The sequence below is a fragment of the Cryptotermes secundus genome, unplaced genomic scaffold (assembly GCF_002891405.2).
Source record: "Cryptotermes secundus unplaced genomic scaffold, Csec_1.0 scaffold599, whole genome shotgun sequence".
NCBI classification, from domain to species: domain Eukaryota; kingdom Metazoa; phylum Arthropoda; class Insecta; order Blattodea; family Kalotermitidae; genus Cryptotermes; species Cryptotermes secundus.
In genome coordinates this window covers 292,750-313,354 of record NW_019730109.1, presented here as the reverse complement: position 1 = coordinate 313,354, position 20,605 = coordinate 292,750, and the positions used below count along the sequence as shown (strand labels likewise).

At 37.2% G+C, this 20,605-nt stretch overlaps 1 protein-coding gene across 6 annotated transcripts in view; it reads right to left on the bottom strand.

Annotated features, from left to right (window-relative positions):
- Positions 1-5,647: 5,647 nt before the first annotated feature.
- The window catches only part of LOC111866186 (extracellular sulfatase SULF-1 homolog), a 245,366-nt gene continuing 230,408 nt past the window's right edge, over positions 5,648-20,605 (bottom strand). For 4 of the 6 annotated variants that reach the window (XM_023854888.2, XM_023854884.2, XM_023854885.2 and 1 more), the window contains 3 exons: positions 18,694-18,930; positions 9,742-9,835; positions 6,387-6,569 (listed from right to left, as the gene is read on the bottom strand). In XM_023854888.2, the coding sequence (XP_023710656.1) occupies positions 6,473-6,569; positions 9,742-9,835; positions 18,694-18,930 (428 nt within the window). In that variant the 3' untranslated portion in view covers positions 6,387-6,472. Of the gene's footprint in view, positions 6,570-9,741; positions 9,836-15,406; positions 16,957-18,693; positions 18,931-20,605 lie in introns of those variants that run through there. The other 2 variants (XM_023854887.2, XM_023854890.2) reach the window with 2 other exon arrangements.

Here is a 20,605-nt window from a genome sequence, read left to right as displayed (position 1 = left end):
GACCAGAAGACGAGGAAGAAGATGTAAGAAGATGCTGGATGACCTTGGGGACAGAAGAGGATATTCTCATTTGAAGGAGAAAGCTCTAGATCGCATTAAGTGGAGGAACTGTTTTGGAAGAGACTGTGGACCTGTCATCTGACAGATTACTGATGAATGAATGAATGAATGAATGAATGAACGAATGAATGAATATCCACACCCCCATATGCCATGGCATAGTGTTTAGTCAGTTAAGCACAGAGACAACTTTATCTTTTACCTACAGTAAACTACAAGGTGTTCCTATACAGTCGTTAAAAATGTAGGTCTACACATTGTTAGGTTTCCATCAAGTTGTATGGTGACCACGGGAACCTAAATAGTTGTATAACCTGTCTACACCTACAGTAGGCTGCAGTTGTAGTTTAGGCAAGCGACAGTCATGAAAATATTCGCTAAATATTAAACCCGTTGCAGATACGTTTTTAATTTTACAGACTTGCTGACTTGCCAGAACTATGTTTTACATAATTCTTGAGAATTCATGTTGTAAAAAATGTGTAAAAACGGATTTTCTGCCTAAACACTGCATACGTGCAAACTGCAATTTGTGTGCTCCAAAAGGGTGACTTGTTCTTTTATCAGAATTGCTGGTATCAATAAACCATTCTTGGGTCAGCCAACGAACACCACTACTTCTTCCCCAGCTCATGATGCATGCCATTACATCATTCATAAAGAGTTAGTAGATTCTATGTTCACTTCTGGTATTCATGCGCTAGAGGAAAATTCAAACATGGCAGAATAGACAGGATGTTTGAGAACAGGGTGCTGAGGAGAATATTTGGATTGAAGAGAAATGAAGTGATGGGAGGTTGGAGAAAACTGCATAATGAGGAGCTTCATAACTTGTACTCTTTGCAAAGTATAATTAGAATCATCAAGTCAAAGAGGATGAGGTTGGCAGGGCATGTAGCACGAATGAGGGGGAAGAGGGATGCATATAGAATATTGGTGGGAAAGTCAGAAGGAAAGAGACCACGTGGAAGACAAAGATGTAGGTGGGTACACAATATTAAGATGGATCTTAGAGAGACAGGTTGGTGTGGTATGGACTGGGTCGATCTAGCTCAGGATAGGGCCAGTGGAGGGCCCTTGAGAACATGGTAATAAACCATCAGGTTCCATAAAATGCAGCTCCATGAATTTGCTTAGTTTTAGTCAGCATCCTGGTAATATTTTTGTACAATATTTTTCTCTCCTGATTACGTATTATATTTAAGGAGGTGATCTATATTCTTCTCTTCATTTGTGTTCCAAAGTATACAGTTAGGAGAATAAAGTATTCCAGTCCTATATAGACATTCATAATACAACTGAGTCAGGTACTACGTTTATTCCTGTTAGCCGTTGCACATGTAACTTGCTCTTTGAAGCTTTTAGAAGTTTTAAATATTAAAATCTCTTCTACATCACTGATGTATGCACACTACATATTTCAACCAATATTGGTCTTCTTCAGTGTTTCTATAATTGCTGTTGAAACTGCTGTGCTGCCATGTGCCATCGTTTGTGTGCCCATGTCTTATGGTGATGGGTAGTTCCTCTTATTGTGTCATGTATGGTTGTTATGAATGTTTTGAGATGGCTAACAGGAATAAATAAGTGATGTGCAACAGGATGCTACAATATATCTATACAGAAGTTGTGCTAACAGAAATGAATACACTCACTGTTCTTAAATTCCAGCCCATTTTTAATTAATATATTTATTAATACCTGTGGGAGCCTCCCACATTGAAGCAAGCACTAGCCACTCAGTGCAGACCACAGAAACTCCAACAGCCATTGGGTTGGACGCCGCTAGTGACAGTGTATAAAGGTGCGGACCTCCTGCATGCTAGTCAGTCGCAGCTATGTGTGCATTGTGACAGCTTCTCTGAAGTGCAGACAGTAACGGTGAGTCTCATAGCAGCAACATCATCAGCCAATGCAAGGAAGACGGGCTGGCTCACAATCACCTGGCCACCAACACAAGGAGGATCAGCCAGCTTACAGTTACCTGGCTGCCAATGCAGAGAAGATCGGTTGGCTCACTGTCATCTGGCCTCTGACACAAAGAAGACTGGCCGGCTTGCAGTCACCTGGCTGCCAAAGCAAGGAAGATTGATGTCCCAGTGTGCTGCAGCCAGAGTTTCACTGGCATTTATGGGGCACACCCTGCCTTAGAGGTACGGCCCTTTTCAGGGCCCACAACACCACACTAGTTACCACACATTCTGCCTGCCTGCTCATCTGTATACTCTTCTAAGAGCAACAAATATTTGTTATAGAAATTTATATGACTGTCTCTCCATACTACTGGACCCAACATCCAAATACCAATAGGAGTAATTTGTAGCAACTTGGTCATTAAATGTCAGTTATTTCTTCTCCTGCAAAGCCTCATTTTCCTGACAGTTTCAAAATTTGAGAATTGTTTAACAGTCTTGTTTAACTGAATAGACTAATAACATAATTAATTCAAATTTAAGTAATTCTAACCACTATTTAAAAGTTTATACCTGATCTAATTAACTGAGATATAGAACTGGAACAAGTCTCTTTAGTTGTATGAGATTTGATGTTCTCACAGTGGTGAATGTTAAGATTGCTATTCATTGTTTCATTGCAATATCAAACTGCACAACATGCCATTATATCACACTAATTTACTAAACATTTCCTGAATATTATCTGCTATCTAGAAGCTTTGCCTGGACTTTATGAAGGTTGAAATTTGATTCACATTTCAATTTTAATGTCTATACATACTTTATTTCATGTACCTGAAACCTCAGTGCATCAAAAGTAAGCCTGTCTGTGACATATGAGGTTCCCGTGGTGGTTGAAGAGTACTGTCTTGTGGAGGGTGACAACATGTAGTCTGGTGGAAGTTTATTGACATTTCAGAGGAACATACTATATCCACCTCAAACCTAAAAAAAGATGGAGGCAGTATGTTGACCCAGAAGTCAGTATGGTGTACATGTCAAATTCCAGAAGAGCGTAGTACACTTTTTTAATTTTTAATTTTAATTTTTTAACTGCCAGTAATATTCTATTTTGGAGTAATGAAGTGACTTCATCTACGTTATTATGTTATCTTCCTGAGCATTTTCTTTTCAAACCACTATAATTTATGCTCTTCCTATAAAGTATGAGACCAAATTACACATCCATACAAAATAAGTGGCAGAATTATTTAATCAGGATATTCTGTTTGCTTCTTGCTTGGCATTCTCTTCAACCCCGAAGAAAGAGGCAATACCTCCAAAAATCAGTAATTTCTACCAGACTACATGGCATCACATCTCAGATCATCATTGCTGTGTGAACCTGAAACTGCACATGAATGCAATGAAGTTTTCTCATAGTACAATTGGCTGCTAGGACTAATCTAATAAAGGAGACAGAAAAACTTTTCAAAATAATGGAAATTACTCCGTACTGACATGGCTGATCACCCAACAAGACTTCATAGCAAAATTATTGTTTTCTGTAACCTGATCTTAATATTTAGGAAGGGAAAGACCATGAAGTGAATAACAACAAGCACTTCCAGAACTTATTCTTGTCCTAATTTCATCAAGAACCTCATTTTTATTTGTTTCAGAAAGGGGTTAGGTGGTTACCAACGTTTTCAAGGAACATGGTGCCAGCTTCAGGACCAAAGTTGATTGCCACTGTTGTCCACAGACACTCAAGTTTTGAAACAATATCAAGTGCTTTACAACATATAATCTTATTGTTTTGTGTTGAATTAGGTTTTATGTTATATTCATGCATTTACATTGACTTACACATTAATATTTTTACTGGGTTGTAGACGAATTTATATGTTGTGCTTTGTGGTATTTACAGTCTTCTCAAAATATTTTTAGAAATAGTGCAGCTAACGTAGTGGTACAAACCAGAAAAATCAAATTGGTTCAAAACAAGTAGTGAAGTCAGGAATACTGAGTTGTTGGGCTTTGTCCAATGTCTGGTATGCTAAAGAACACAAAAGAATATAACATTTCAGAAACAAGACCTGTTTCCATCCTCAGGTGATAGGTGGGAAATACCTGCTCTTTATGATTCTGTATTCCAGCATTCCATTGCAATTGTTCAACTTAACGTCCGTTATTTATCATCCGTCAATATTGCAACACTCTTCCATTCACCACTCAATTTTTAGTTTAACATTATATACCTTGACACTACATGTTTTGGCCACAAATGGCCATCTTCAGGTGTCTTGATATGTTACAAATATTTTATTAAATTACGTTAAAACTGCTACACGGTCTTAGTTCATGTTAAAATCACATGCTGTAGTCCTCTTTTCAAGGTAAAACCAGATAAAATCCTTTAAAGTTTCTATTATACCCACGTTATTTTGGTGCATATTATTTCACCTCACATGGGGTGTCGTCCATTTTCATAAATGTATGTCTGTCCAGGGTGTTTTGTCTCAGTAGCTTGCCCCTCACCTTTGTAGCCTACTTTTCAGTTATGATTTCCATATGCCCCTGGTTTGCGTGTTTCCTCCACAGCGTGTGATGTTGTCGTTACTAGTCAAGACAACTAGTAAACATGTAGTGTTAAGGTGTATAATGTTAAACTAAAATTGAATGGTGAATGGAAGAGTGTTGCAATAGTGATGGACGATAAATAATGGATGTTAAATACCTGCTTTGTTCGGTCCGTTAGAAAGAGCTACATTCAATCACTGGACCAGTTTCTGGAACGTGTTATTTTATGTTTTTTTAGAATACCAGATAATGGACAAAGTTAAAAAACCAGCAATCCTGAATGTAAGAGACTCTTGAGAATCTGAAGTACCTGTAGTGATGTGATACAAGGAAATATCCTCCCTCCAGTCTTGCTTAATTCAATCCACATTTCTCATTCAGCATATTAAGTCTGAAACCAAGCAATCTCAAAGTATTTCATTAATTAAACAAACTATAGTTATTTAAATTTCCTTGGCCAGTCACACAAGCTGAGAACAGTGACATAATGGATCACTTTCAGTGCTTCCTTCCAGCTCGTCTTTCTTTTTTAAATGAACTGCAAGCATCTTCTGAAGCAAATGTATTGGTACTTTGAAAATAAGTATGACAATGTCATATATATTTAATTGTCAAATTTTGTTAGGAAGGACCAAGTTATGGGTGTTTAATTCAGTTACATAATTATACATTAAGCCATGATAACTCTGTCGGTATGGTGACGGGCTATGGGCTGGACAGCCAGGGTTCATTTCCTGTCAGAGGAAAGATAGTGTTCTCTATTCCAAAGTGTTCAAACCGGCTCTGGGGCCCACCCAGCCACCTATCTGATGGATAACAGGGGGTTATCTTCCTTGGTGGGAGGTTAAGCGGTCAGGGAGTGAAGCTGACCACTCACCTCCATCTAGTGCAGAGATCAAGAATCGTGGAGCAATACCCACACTTCCCCATATGTTTTCATGGCATGGTGCTTAATTAATTAAGCCTAAGGATAACTGTTCTTTGTTATGCGTTATTTTCAACATTCTTGCTTCAAAAGTGTGATTTGATTTATTCATATGTGTAGTGTTGCCTTAGGTGTGAAAAATTAATTTGAAGTCTAAGGCACAGTGAAATAATTTGAATTTAAATAAGAATTTTTAAAGCTGAAACAGAATTTATTGGAACCAGGTGTAAGTCAAAGAGACCAGCCAAAAAATAAGATTCAAAGAACAGAAATACTTCTAAAAGAAGTGTCACCAGTTACTCTAGTACTTAAAAGAGGCAATACATACAATATGAGAAAAACAAACCTAAAACTGGCAACCCCTTATGAAAGTTTGCAAAAAAAAACTCAGTACTCAAAACAACACTTTATTGACTACCATACTTTTTTGTTCCACTCAAATGTAATGCAGATATATATGAAGGCTGAATGGCCAAAATGACTCAGGTCCTCTCTTATACATTAGAGTGGGGTGGAAAATATTTCAATATTAAGGCTACATTGTTATAGCCAAACTGGTGATTTATAATAAAATGACTATGGTTGATAGGCCAGAATTTATGAAGAACATATTCTGTGGTCAAAGCTTTTGATAACAAAAGTATGCTCTGCTTCAGTCTTTATTTTCAGTAGGGATAACATGACCAGAACAAGCTGAACTTGCAGGCTTATGCTGTGCAAAATATACAGACACAAGAATAACCTCTCAAAATGTAAAAATTCAGAGTGATCATAAATGCAAGAAGGGGCTCTAATAACAAATAAACAGTCTGCCATTTCAGCATGACCTAAGTGTAGTGTAAGGTGATGTTGTATGAACTAGAGTTAATGATATTCCATGGGTGGTGAAAAGCTTCCACTATCCTGTGTTCACATGAACAGAGGTCAGATGGTATGTCTTGGTGTACTGTGTGATGCTCTTCTATTACTCATAATATTGAGATTATAGCTGCCATGATTGCCAGAGCGTCTATTGCTGCTGCTGATACTGCTGCTGGTAGTACTGTCGGAAATGTCGTCTATGTTGACGCCACTGATTTGACCATGCTTTACGCCTTCTCCAAGGTCTGCAAGAAAATAATTTTAAAAATCAGATAACTTATTTTCAACAAAATAATAACTGGTTGACTAACTCCATGGAGCTCAGCCATTGTTGAGAAGCCACCAATTGACAGGCTACTCAAGAATTTCCCAACATTTTATGGAACCCAAAGTTTCATTACCATGTTCAAAAGAGCCCTCCACTAGTCCCTATCCTGATCCAGAAGAATCTAGTCCATATCATCCCATCATACTACTCCAAAATCCATTTTAATATTATTCTCCAACATATGTCTAGGTCTTCCTAGTGATCTCTTTCCTTCTGGCTTTCTGCAAAAACCCCATATGCATATCTAGTCACTCCCTTGCTTACTACATGTCCAGCCCATCTCATCCTTCTTGAACCTGATCACTCCAATTATATTTGGTCAAGAGTACAATTTATAAAGCTCCTCATTATGTAATTTTCTTCAACCCCTAGTAATTAATTGATTAAAACAAGAGGCAGACAGACACACAAAATAAACAAGTACAACATGTAGTAAAAATCCGTGAAATTCCCCATACAACGTGTATTATGATACTGGTATTAATCTGCTTTTGGCTTTACATTATACCTCTTGTAAGCTGGCAAAAATGAAAACAGCTTTCATCAAGTGTATGGAAATTTAAGTATGTTCAAGTATACCCTCTTTAGTGTAGTATGTTGGCTCATCATTTACACAAAAATGCTGATAAACTAATTAATGTAGACATTAAAAGTTAGAGGTATGTACCAAAAATCTTTCAAGGAGAACCATATTTATAAATAACTGTGAAACATGAAAAAGTTTTCTTTGTGCAAAATTTAGTTATGTAAGCAGCATAACTGATTTGCACATCTGAGGGATAAGCTGTAGTGCTTCACTATCCCTTGATATTTGTCTTCAAGAACTAAGGAAAATATTACAGATCTAAGTCAAAATAAACAGTACTCAGGCAGTATCTGAACTGCATTCTCACCACATACCAATCAGACAAGTTATCACTTCAACTAGCTGGGTTTGTATTAATCACAGATATCTTGCTTTATCTTTGGTGCAGTTTGAGTGCCACTCCTAGTATATTAGCATAGGATCCTGAAACGTTATGTGATAACATATCTTAAAAAATGAGGTACCTGTTTTTTAGGATTTTTTAAGAATGTAAAACAATGCAGTGGTCATGTTTGATGGCAGTAATTAATGATCACTCAAAATGGACATATAAAATTTTATATGAAGTTTGGTCATGATTTTTTTTATTGCTAGTGGGGTGGGACTAAGTCCCTTGTACTGCAGCCACTTCTGGCCTATTGTACCAGCCCCAGATGATAGGTGAGGGTGATTGTGGAGCAATTGGTGGAATGAAAGATTGGCAGGGGAAACCAATGTACCCGGAGAAAACCTGCCCCAGAGCCACTTTGTCCACCACAAATCCCACTTGACCAGACCCGGGATCGAACCAGGGCCGCCGTGGTGGGAAGCCAGCAACTAACTGCTTGAATTATGGCATGACCATTGGTCATGAATATACTCAGAACCATTGTTTTAAATATTTCTTTGCATATTAATAATTAGAGACATCTTCTGTGGAACTCAAACATTCATTACCATGTTCAAAAATATCAGCCACTGATATCTGTCCTGAGCCAGATGAATCCAATTCACACCCTCCCTACTTGTTGTTTTAAGATTCATTTTAATATTATCACAATGTCTCTACCTAGTTCATACAAGTCATTTTGTCCTTGAACATGGAGGTTCCTCCAAAATATTGGTAACCATCTATGAAATATGGTGTCATAGCCCAGAAGACCATATTCACAATTTTCACCACCATGTAAACCTCACGTTTTAAAATCTATATTTAGCTCCACATTTGATAATGATAGCTAATAAATCAATGATGCCATGCTTGTGAAATTTTATACTGGGATAGATAACAAATACACCTATAAGTTCTGTATAGAATGATGACTGGGGCATGTGGTAGCATAGTTGGTTGAGACACTATGCTACAGGCTGGAAGGTCATCGGTTCAAATCTCGATTACGTCATTGGATTTTTTCAATTGATCTAATCCTTCCAGCCACACTATGGCCCTGGAGTCGACTCAGCATCTAACAGAAATGAGTACCAGGAATTAATTAAATAATTTTTATGGGGAGTAAAGCGTGGCCGCTGAGTAAGGCTGAGAACCTTACCGCCATCTTTGAGCCGAAGGTCTAGATAATGTGGGACCCTCAACGTCTCACAACCCTATGGGGCTTCACGGCCTGTTACAAGGATAGCTTTACTTTTTTTTTTATTTTACAGAATGATGACTACTATCTTCAGGTGATGTGACATCATGTCATCTGGAAGAAATTTACAAAAGTCACTGAACTTTTCACAAGCCTCTACAGTGTCACATCCCAGAACACAGTATTCCTCACAGTCACTGCCACATGCAAAATACATTGCATGTATTCAAAATTATAAACACAATGATGGTGTAAAATTTTATGGTTATATCTGCAAATATAATGTGAACTTAATCTGTATTACTGGAAATTATGGAAAAAAAAAATATACTGTATTTCTAAACTGTGTAATCAGTAATTTATAATTCCTGCTAGCACCAGTATACAGACTTGATGTTTAATAAATTCTGCTCAGAACTTCTTGTCTTCTACTGAGCCCTTACCACCAAATTCTTAAGGGTTAATCTATATGAAATCACAAAAGGGTGAGACAGGGTTTTACAAAAGCTGGAAATAAAGCAACTATGCTCTAATGACAGGAATCCATATATGTTATAAATGTTTTATCCTTGTAACAAATAATAAGTTATATTTTGAAAACAAACTGTGATGCAGCTGCCAAGAATTAATGTAGGATTTGAGCTGAACTCTTTAACGTGAAAGAACAACATTTTATTGATATCATCATAGATATTTAAGCAAAAATATGGTCAAAATTTCCTATAGAATTTGTTAAAAAAATATTTTCAATGCTTTCTTCATACTGCTGAAGAAAAATATATGAATCCTGTCACCACAGAATTTGATTCAATACATGTTAAGCACAGTAAAACCAAAAATAAAATTTCTGCTATAGGCATGTGTATTAATAATGCTACTGCTGAAAGGATATCAAAGCAACTGCAACCAAACATGAACAAAGCACAGATACTTACTTTGATAATTTCTTCTGTTTTTTGTTTGTTTGTGGCAAAAGGTGTGACTGGCTGACCAGGTGCATGGCTGAGGAAGGGCTGAAGAGGCCTGCATCTATGGGGGCAGCCGCAAAGTGAGTGAGCGAAGAAGACAGATAGATAGAGAGGAAGAAAAAACACAGGAAACACATTAAGTTAGTGTAATTAGAACATAATTAGTGCCAAGATACAATAGGCACCAAGGAAGTAATTACATGAAGCTGAAACAAGACATAAACCGGAGTGTCAGTTGAGCACAAGTAATGCTGTTTGAATGCTATTTTTTCTGAAGATATAGTGTTTGTTCAGTTATTACTGAATACATTTTACCACGTTTCTGTATGCTGCAACAATGATGATAGATGCCAAGAAATCTTCCTCTCGCATACTACCTGACCATTTCCAAAGTACAGGTCTTGAAATGTTGTTCAGCTGTTTAAGATAGTCATTACTGTGTAATTAAAAGCCAGCCATAAAACCATACTCTGAGCCAGTCAAATCCAATCCACTTCTTCATATCCTATTGTTCTTTGTTACACTTTAATATTTTCTTCCCATTTACACCTATGTCTTTTGAGTGGTTCACTACAATATGAACTGAGGAGAGCACTTACATAAATGATGTGTAGGTAAAATGAAAAATTGTACCAAGACAACTTCATCCTTACTTACAACTCCTGTAAAGGGGCAATATTTTAGTTCAGCTGTGCAATGATATTATATCTTTTACAAATTTCAATCAAAATTGTAACAGAGAAGACTAAAAGCCATAAATAGTTCCATTATCTTACTGCATTTCATAACATATGTTTACATGCATTAAATTCTTTAATAATTTGGAATGTATACCTGTTGCTAGGCAACAACCGTGAAACAGACAACTAGACAACGGATGTTACAGGCAACAACCTGTAAACAATAACAAAGGAACGGCGTTTTCTGTGCAGTTTGTGCTGAGATGTTATAAGCAGACAGTTAGTGAGGAGTGAGTTCAGTCAGTCAGTGAAGTGATGAATTGGTTGGTGAGTGAGTGAATGTGAGTTTGAGGACTGCTGTGATTCAGTTGTTGTGAGCTATAGCTGTGAGAAGCTAGTAGCTGAGGCTGGGAATAGTTTGGGAATCCAGAGGAAGGGGCAAGTACACCATTGGAAGCCGCTACCAAGCAAAGGTTAGCAGAGACTGTAACAGACTGAGAACACTAGTCTGTGTGTGACAGCAATTTCTAAAGTGTAGTCATGAGTTGTGTGTTAAAAGAGTTCAGTAAATCCAATTACCAATCCAAATCCCATCTACAGTTACTCTATCACATGAAAGTAGTAATTTGAGAATGCCAATGTGTAAGCATTTTAAAACAATGATAATTCCATGAATGAGTTATGCTATTTATAACATGGTAGGTGCTTGCCAATCTAGAATTGATCTCCACAGATCAATCCTTGAAGTATGATTTTCAGAATGCTCTTGTATGATGAAAATGGTGCCCATCAAAATCTATAAAAATCATCACCCATATGTGTATAAAGTTCCATAGCCCTTACAGGCAAAGTTCAAACATATAGCCTTTGTGGGTGGCATTGCAAGGATGTATTTCATTTACATATAATATTCATCAGCTTTTCAATAGTATGCAATGTTTTACCAGTAGAGCATATATGACAGTGAGACAGCCACAGGCTGGATGTTTTTGAAGATGTATACTTAACAGATATCATCACTAGAGAACACTATGTTTCAGAAAGTGTATCTGTTTCTTCCACTAGAACCCTTTGGAATCAACAAATGAAATGTAAGGTTTGAGGCTTTCATGGCAGTGACTATGAAGAAAGCAGTTTTCTGGGATTTGGCACCATGTATATGTATATCCAATTTGCTCCAGCCAGTCAAAGATAGCCTGGGCCTAAGGACACCGGGTGTATACAGTATCCCATGCAAGTGCAGCAAGGTCTATATTGGGCAGACAGGCCGCTCCGTGGACATGAGGTTGAAGGAGCATCAGCAGCACATCCGTCTTGAACATCCGCACAAGTCGGCCGTAGCTGAACACAGCATCGATCTGGGACACCGTATTCAGCTTCAGAATACCTCCATCCTCGCCACCAAGACCCGCTATATGGATTGCATCATTAGGGAAGCCATTGAGATTGAACTCCATCCCGAAAATACGAACAGAGAGGGGGGGTTTTGTCTCAGCAAGCCATGGAAGCCTCTCATCTGTTCTCTTAAAAACCCCCCNATTTCTTATATTTTTCCTTCTACCGTGAAGATGGAGGCGATAAGTTCCTCCAAAACGTCGGTTAACACAACATATACACTGTGCAAAATCCCAGAAGACTGCTTTCTTCAACAAATGAAATGTTGTGTCTGATCAAGAATTTCATTATGTAGAAAAATCAGTGAGTTTGTGCACCATTATGATGCAATATCCACAAGCCTGATACCCATTTCCCAAGTAGTTTTTGTTAATTTCTATCTGTTAGATGTTTCAGAACATCTAAATAAAACACATATTGATTACCTATCATTCATTGTTACTTTCGCCATAAACACGAAAGATTAATTCTCTTGAGTGATAGATGATGGTCAAAAAGGGCTTGGATCATCTTCTATTTGCATGGAATGTTATGTTAAAATGTGGCTGAGACTTTCTTCTCCAGTGCAGATTTAAGTATTTTTTTTGGTTCCTGTGGCTGACTTCCAAAGTTTCACACCAACAATTCCATGTGATCAATCATTTCATAGTGATAGCCCTTAGGAACACACGTATACTTGTACAAGTACGAGTATTTTATACTCACATTTTACACATGACTTTCTTCCAGCTATGGTGAAGTCAGAAAAAGATGTCAATTACATCTGTTGTTTACTACTCCTATAGGCGCATTATAGACTTCATCAGTCTCATAACTGTATTATAAGCCTATGTGTGCTAATAATATGAATGAAGATCTTGCAAGAAGATGCTGGAATCTCTGTAGCACCATTAACTTAATGTACTGTAAATTATGGGGAGATTATTTTATAAACAGGAAACTTCTTTGGCTATGTGTGTATAGCCTTCATTTTATGTGTTGTCTCCTACAGGTGTGTAGACACTGAACAAGTTGACTTAAGAGATTACAATTATTATCATTCTTGGTGGGGTAAGACTGAGTCCACTTGGTACTGCTGCCACTACTGGCCTATTGTACCAGATCTAGATGATGATGGTGACTGTGGAGGAATTTGTGGAATAAAGATTGGCAGGGGAAACTGAAGCACTTGGTGAAAATACACCCCAGTGACATTTCGTCCACCACAAATCCCATATGACCTGACCCAGGCTCAAACCTGGGTTGCCACAGTGGGAAACAAGTGACTAACTGCCTGAGCTATGGCACAGCCTTGACTTAAGAGATAACATTTTTGGCTTGTACTCGGAAGGGGCATGGTTTGAATCTTTACTGGGGCACTAGCTATCATGAGTGAGCTTCTCATGATTTTTCTGAGTTCCTCCAGGCAAATGCTGGGATATCACCTTAACACAGGCCACAAATGCTTCCTTTCACATCTTTCTCAACTTATTATTCGTGAAAATCCAATCATTTGACGTTTGCTATATAGTGTGAGTTACTGACAGCATTATTAAATAATGCATTTTGCCCAAATACATTATGGGCTACAAGTTCAGCACACAGGAAACATACAGTCACAATTTGAACAGGCCTCTGTAATCTCCTTGTAACCTACAGATGATATATTTACTGTTACATGAAGGAAAGGAATTGTATAACTTCCACATACAATTTATTACAGAGACATCATCCATTTTACATAAACTAAAGCACTTAAAATGCCTGTAGGTTCAACAGTTTCACTTGCAGTCTAATATAAATTTCTCACTAGATTTTTTCCTGCAATGAATTTACATTCATTCCCAACAATCTGTTTTCTTTGCTTCTTGTCCATTTTTACAATTTACAAAATTGTCATTAGCCATTCTGTAAGAACACATGTTTTTGTACCACCATGAAAATACAGAAAATTGAAATTGTTAGTTTTTATTGCTTGCCACATAGATTAAGAAGCTGTTGCAACAAAGACCACTGTTATATTTAGCAAGCGGGTCTTTGGTAATTAAAAAAGAAAGAATATGTTATTACCAAAGCAAAATTTAACACCTTCATCCAGAGGAATAACTATTAATTGTTTTCACTACCTTCTTATAGAAGAAATATAATTACACTAATTTCCAATGTTACAAATGGAAAGCTAAAAACTGACTTCCATGTGGGTGGCATTAATGTGAGTGTCATTAGACATAAACTTTTCTAAATGTTGCATAGATACCAAGGCATACTGCTTAAAGCAGAAGAAAATTCAGAATGGGATGACATGTTCACATTCCACCATGACACAATCAAAGACTTTCATGTAAACCCAAGGCAACTGCAGTTGAAACAAGAATAATACAGTTACAGAGAATATTTTGGCTCACAAAATGTTGATAACTCCCAATTGTAGTTTCTGCTTTCCATGATGGAAACATATTTCAATTGTTTGTCATATCATTTAAATGGAATATTTTGTTGCCAGAAGACCACTTGATATCACTATCTTCTAATCTTTAAAGTAACAGCATAAGGAGTTGTGCTGTTTCCAAAAAGCTAAATATTTTGAATTGTAGTATAATACAGTTGTTATTGGTTTTGTTTGTTTTTGTTTGTAGTGATATTTACATTCTGTATTACAAAAATGTATCACTTTACCCTTGCATTTGGCATACACTTGTGTAAAAATTTGTGAAAGAGTTAGGTAGCAGCTAAGCAGTGCACCATAGAGAAAAAATTACATTTGTGTGTGCTGACAATACTCACTGTTATACTGATCTTTATTTTGTGGATCATCACCTCTTTCTTGATAGTATGACAGAAAACATCAAATGTGGCACAGTATTAAGCATCTTATAATTTCCATTCTATATGAATAAGGTCCCCAGTAGTGTTCTTTTTATCTGAATGCATAAAACACTTTTTGACACAGCCACTAATGCTTTATGAACTCAGTTTTTAGTGATGCCCCTACAGGTAAAGGTATTTTTCTTCCCTTACGCTTATTTTAATTGTTATACTAAATTCTGCCAAATTTCAACCACATATTTTCATGTGTCATGCATACTATGCTCAAGTCAGCAATATAAATATGGCTGGTGTGGATGAAAGTCAGCTGTCTGCTCCACAATCATCCTATAGTACATACCTCCCCTCTGTTAACACTAATAACAAATGTAGAACACAGACAGCCTGTAAACGAAATGAAAGCTGGCAGGAATGGGGGAAAGGGAGAACAGCAGAGTAGCTGCTATGTAAGTGGTACAATAGGTGGTACTGTGTGTCAACCTGTATGCAGATTTCATCTCTGAAACTGATACAGTTTAACTAAATGTGGTGTAAAAGTAAAAGGTAAAACTGTCCCTGTGCTTAACTAATTAAGCACTATGCCATGAAGGGAGTGGATGTATAGATCCACATTTTCTTGACCTTAGCACTAGCTGGAGGTCAGTGGTCAGCTTCTCACCCCAGCTGCTTTACCCCCGGAGAAAGAGCGCCCGGTACCCATTGGATAGGAGGTTATGTGGACCCCAGAGCCAGTCTGGGCAATGCAGAGAAGAGAAAATTCTTGACCGCAGAGGGACTCGAACTCCTACCCTTTGGTCGTCCAGCCCATAGCCAGTCACTATACTTACTACACTGTCCCAGGTACATACAAAATCAAATTTCTTTGTTCATGACTGCAAGTGGATAGGTACTTCACAGAAATTGACATGTCACAAATGTGCCTGAACACCTAGGTCACATTGTCTGTCTATGAAACAACAGCTAATTTGTGCTTAAATGTTTAATTTAAGTACAACATGAACAATTCTAAGTATTCAGGCTTGTTTTTTTTTTCATGTTTGTGGTTTTTCATTTTTATTTATACACTGAATCCCTTTCAATTTATTTATTTTGAAGGTTGATTTTAGTTTCCGCCTACTGTAGCTATAATTTTTAACTTGTATGGAGGAAGTACTGGGAAAAGATAAGTAATCAGCAAGCATTATTGGTGGGTGACTTTCTCTGCACTCTTTCTTGCACTGAACAGCTTCTTGCTTTCTGTATGATTTTGTGCCTCTATCTATGCAGTTTATGTCCATAGAAATTTGTGTCAAAGACCTTTGAAACCAACTGAAATTTATCGTTATTTAACTAATGAACAGGGGTACACGCTAGCATAGCTAGCCAAAGTACTACGCCTCAAGTTGGATGATCACAGGTTCAAGTCCCAATAACGTGGTTCTTTTCAATTTACCCAATTCTTCCAGCCGCACCATGGTCCTGGGGTTGACCTAGCCTGCAACAGAAATGAGTACCAGGAATCCTCCTTGGGGGAAAGGGCGACCAGCACACAAGGCTGACAACCCCACTGCCATCTGTGAGAAGATTTTCTATGGAAAATATGGGATCCCCAGTGTCTCACAACCCTATGGGCCTCGATGGCCTGCCTTACCTTAAGTAAGGAACAACCCCCTACCAAAGCTTTCAAGGGTTTTGAGGTCAACCCCAGAGACCATATCTAACAGCGCGTACAAGGCAAATTTTATTTGCATATTGCAATGACACAACCATCAGCCAACAGGTAGAATTTACACAGACACATACATACAGACAGGAGGGGGAGAGGGTCTAAGTGACTTACATATGGGGTTTGTCTGACTGGTAGAAGTGCAGATTAGTAGGTTGTTGCCAGTGTTCTGGAGAAGAAGATGGAGGCAGTAGGTTCCTTTGGTGCATCTAAAACCATCTACTAAACTGGATTATCATAACTCAGATGATCCAGTCTTAATTCTCACCACTATGACACCCTCAAATCTCATATGCATCATTCAGAATGTCATTGCCATTCTTCAAATGGAATTACATTTAGTGAAAACTCGAATATTAAAAATTGGTTGGAACTTTGGTGAAATTCTGTAATGAGACATTGACATGGGGTAACAGAGACAATGAAAAAGAATTCAGAAAGCGAGAAATAAATTTACACAGCTGCTTCGTACATTTTCCTTGCTGCTTACAGTTGCCTCAGGACACAGTTTAGATGTATGCAGTTGGCTGGACTGGTACTCCTCATGCTGATCTAATGAAACGCAGGACTATCTGTGGCGATCTGTGAGCTGACTGTCTAGAGAAAATGTGGGAGCCTTGATGTCTCACAGGCCAATTAAATGTGATGCTGGTATTTTATTCTAAAATCTATCAGATGAACATAATTTACCACACTTCAGCCCAATAAAACCTCTACTTTACATGAAGATCAAGCTAAGCTTATCACTTTCTTCTTAAAAAATAAAATAGAAATACAAAGACAATTACCTTATGATTTTATTGAATAATATCAAGGGCACACGCTGAATGAAAAATCAATTTACAGATGATATGCTTTTACAATACAGTTTAGTCAATTAAAACATAGTATAATTTCTGCTCAACTGATCCAGTGACCTCCTAACCGATATTTCAAGAGATCAACTATGTTGTCTAGTACCTGAATCTAAATGACCAAATAGTTAAGACTATCTGGAGAAGTTGAAGAAGTCAAAAGTTATGTCACAGCTGTCATGCATTTAAACATGCCCAGAAATCAGGTTAGTTTTAAATGTGAAATCTTCAATAGACAGCAGCATAAAATATTAGAGAATAGCACCAGCCTCATAATGGCTGCAGTCTACACGTAATTTTTAATCTTTTTCTTTTAGATCTTGAAATGGTTTATCTGATTTGGAGCTGTTCTACGTTTTAGTACTCATTACAGATGCATGATCCTACAGTCCTATTACACTGGGCATACTAATGGGTCAATATCTGTTACAAAACTGTTGTCTGGGAAGTATATTGGTGAGAAAGTAGCAACATACCATCCTACCCTACTTCACACACAATATTTAGTGGAATCTTAAATATAAACTGGTGAAAGAATTTAATTGAGAAGGGATTATGATCATTAGTGATATATTTTACATTGTCTTAAAATTTCTCTCTTTTGCTAATGGGTTTGTGTGTCAATGAAATATGTCCAGAAGTTGTTATGATACCAATTAAAATTCTGATAGGAATTGTTTAATTCTCAGTTTCATGAACAGCACAGATATAATGTACTGGAGAGAAATATCAAAAATCTGCAAATTTTACAGCAATCACAATCTTAATTTACAGGAAATAAGGTATAGGCAGAGCCTAAGTGATTGATCCTAAGATCCCAGTGCAAACAGTCAACTATGGATATGATTCAGACTTGTTAGGAAAACTATGACAGCTCCCACAGTGAAATACTGTTCATGTACTTGGTGATAAAATTATATACAGACCAGCAATTCAATGCCAGTGCAAGCTTTTAATTATACACTGCTCTGACTTTCATGTCTACCTGTTAATATGCAGTGAAACACCCATGTTCTTCTGTTTAAGCTTTTCGTCATTTAACTTTCAATTTCAATGATCTCGCATCCTTAATCTGAGTGCTCCACTTAAGATTTTCCTTGATTTCACATGCAAAACCACTACTCCCCCCAAAATTGTGTGGGTTCCACTATGTGATTTACTTCATTGAATTTTTAGTTCGTGAAAAGTGTGCATGTTCACTAACTCACTAACACACACACACACACACACCCATGATTACTATTTTCTTGGATGTAACGCCATGTAATTTGGTAGATATGTACCATAATTCTGGAAGAACGTTGGTACCTGCCTACAAAACTATACATCACATCTCAGAAGACAACAATTTTCACTGTCACCAACTTCAGAACCTGAAATCTCACAATGCACACACAAAATCTGGGAGATCAAGGGCAATACCAAAATCATACTGCCCCATATATCCTCCTCATTGTAAGCCTTTCTATTGCAAACTTACTTGGAGACTGATATTTTCTCTTCTTGTAGCGGCTGCTAGTACTTGTTATAGAGGCAGTATTGTCCAAGGTGGAAGAGGGTGCAGTGTATGAGCCAGTAGGTGTTTGGGATGAAGCTGCATTCCCCACAGTGCACTGCTTAGTGCCACGACAGGCTTTAAGTTGTGCCAACTGATCTTGCAGGTATGACCGTTCCACATCCGTCAATGCATGTACACGGTTCCATTGCTCAAACGGATCTTCAAACAAATATAGTGATCATGTTTTTTTGGATCTGTTTTAATGTGATTCCTTGCCTGACTCATAGACTAACATTTTCCACTTTACTTGAGGATCATAAAATTTTAGCAAATAGCAATGGACTAAACTATGTCAGAAATGGTGAGTCAGTGGCACCACTACCAAGTGTGGCAATTGGCTGAATTTGGGCTGGCCCCACTGATTACAGGTTTTGTCTATATTAACACCCAGACAAATTTGATAATCCTGATGTTCACCAAACAACAATTTTTTGCATAAACAATATTCTTGATGTTATTTTCTTTCCAACCCAAATACTGAAATTGTGGGTATCTGGGAAAGAAAGTTAGCAGAAAGCAACATTGTATCTTCTTTTTGGTACTGTTAGTTACCAATTATGCTCATGAGAGAAGTACATAAAATCAGAGTTAAGAACTTACCCAACAAAAAATTAATGTCACTTCAAAACAATCACAGACAGTCCATGAAATGATGAACTGTTCAAATGCATGCAGCAGCAGATATCTCATAAAGGCTGTCAAACGGTACTGTAGCATCAAGGAAGCTAGTACCATGTTATTGGTAAGCAACTTCACGTGTAAATATAGTACCATGCAGCAAATGAGTTCATATTTCCTATACTACAGCTTTGTTTCTTCTTAACTTAGGAGGCTACAGTAATATTTAACAGTTAATCCTCCACTCATAAGGTCCCTGATCATCTGCTGAGATTTATGGATTTTTTGTTCAGGTTTCATGGTTTACTTCATGTAGCTATCAGTAACTAAGACTCTATAGTATCAAATGGTAGGGTGACTGGTGAATAATGAATCGGAAAGAACGTTAAAGAATACAGTCTTGTCTTAGTTAAGATAATAAACTGGCATTTGCTTGAAGCTACTGAAGGAAACCATGCAAAATCTCAAGTCAGGACAGCTGGCATCCTAGCCAAGATTCAAACCTAGCACCTCCCAGACAGATGTCAAGAGTGGTACTGCTACACAGACCTGCTGAGTGGGAATATATGGTATGTTCTTCACATTCTTACATTTCAATCATTGTAATCAAATCTGCTCTATAGCACATCACCTAATTCAAGGCTCAAAAAAGTTTAAAAAGCTGTGACTTCTTGTTACCATTCTGGCATTCAGATTTCAGCTTAAACACATGGGAAAATCAAAAGCCTATCTGTTCAAAACATGTCATCAGTAGAAATGTTTGTGATTGGCATTATTAGTGATATGAAACTGATCACAGTTCTAGTACAGGGTGCTAGTACTGTTGTGATACAGGTGTATTATATATTAAGAAAATAGATTTTATATTACTATATTAAGGATCTTGGTGGTCTTTTGATCATGTATGTAATTTTAAATGTTATTTTGATACATGGAATGTATTGCTGTACAGTAGCTTTGTTGTATTGAGTATTTAAATTTTGACGATGATGATGACTATCTGATTATGTATGTATATTTATATGTTACATTGTATTATTGACTTGTTCTATATCTGAGGCAGATGCCTCTATGGATTTTTTGGAACTATAAATAAATGAATGAATGAATGAATATAGGAGATCCAATTATGGTGGGTTACCTTAACCCAAACGCATGCTGTAAAATACTTTATTCATGTGCCTGAATGTATCAAGAATAGAAAATATGTTGAATA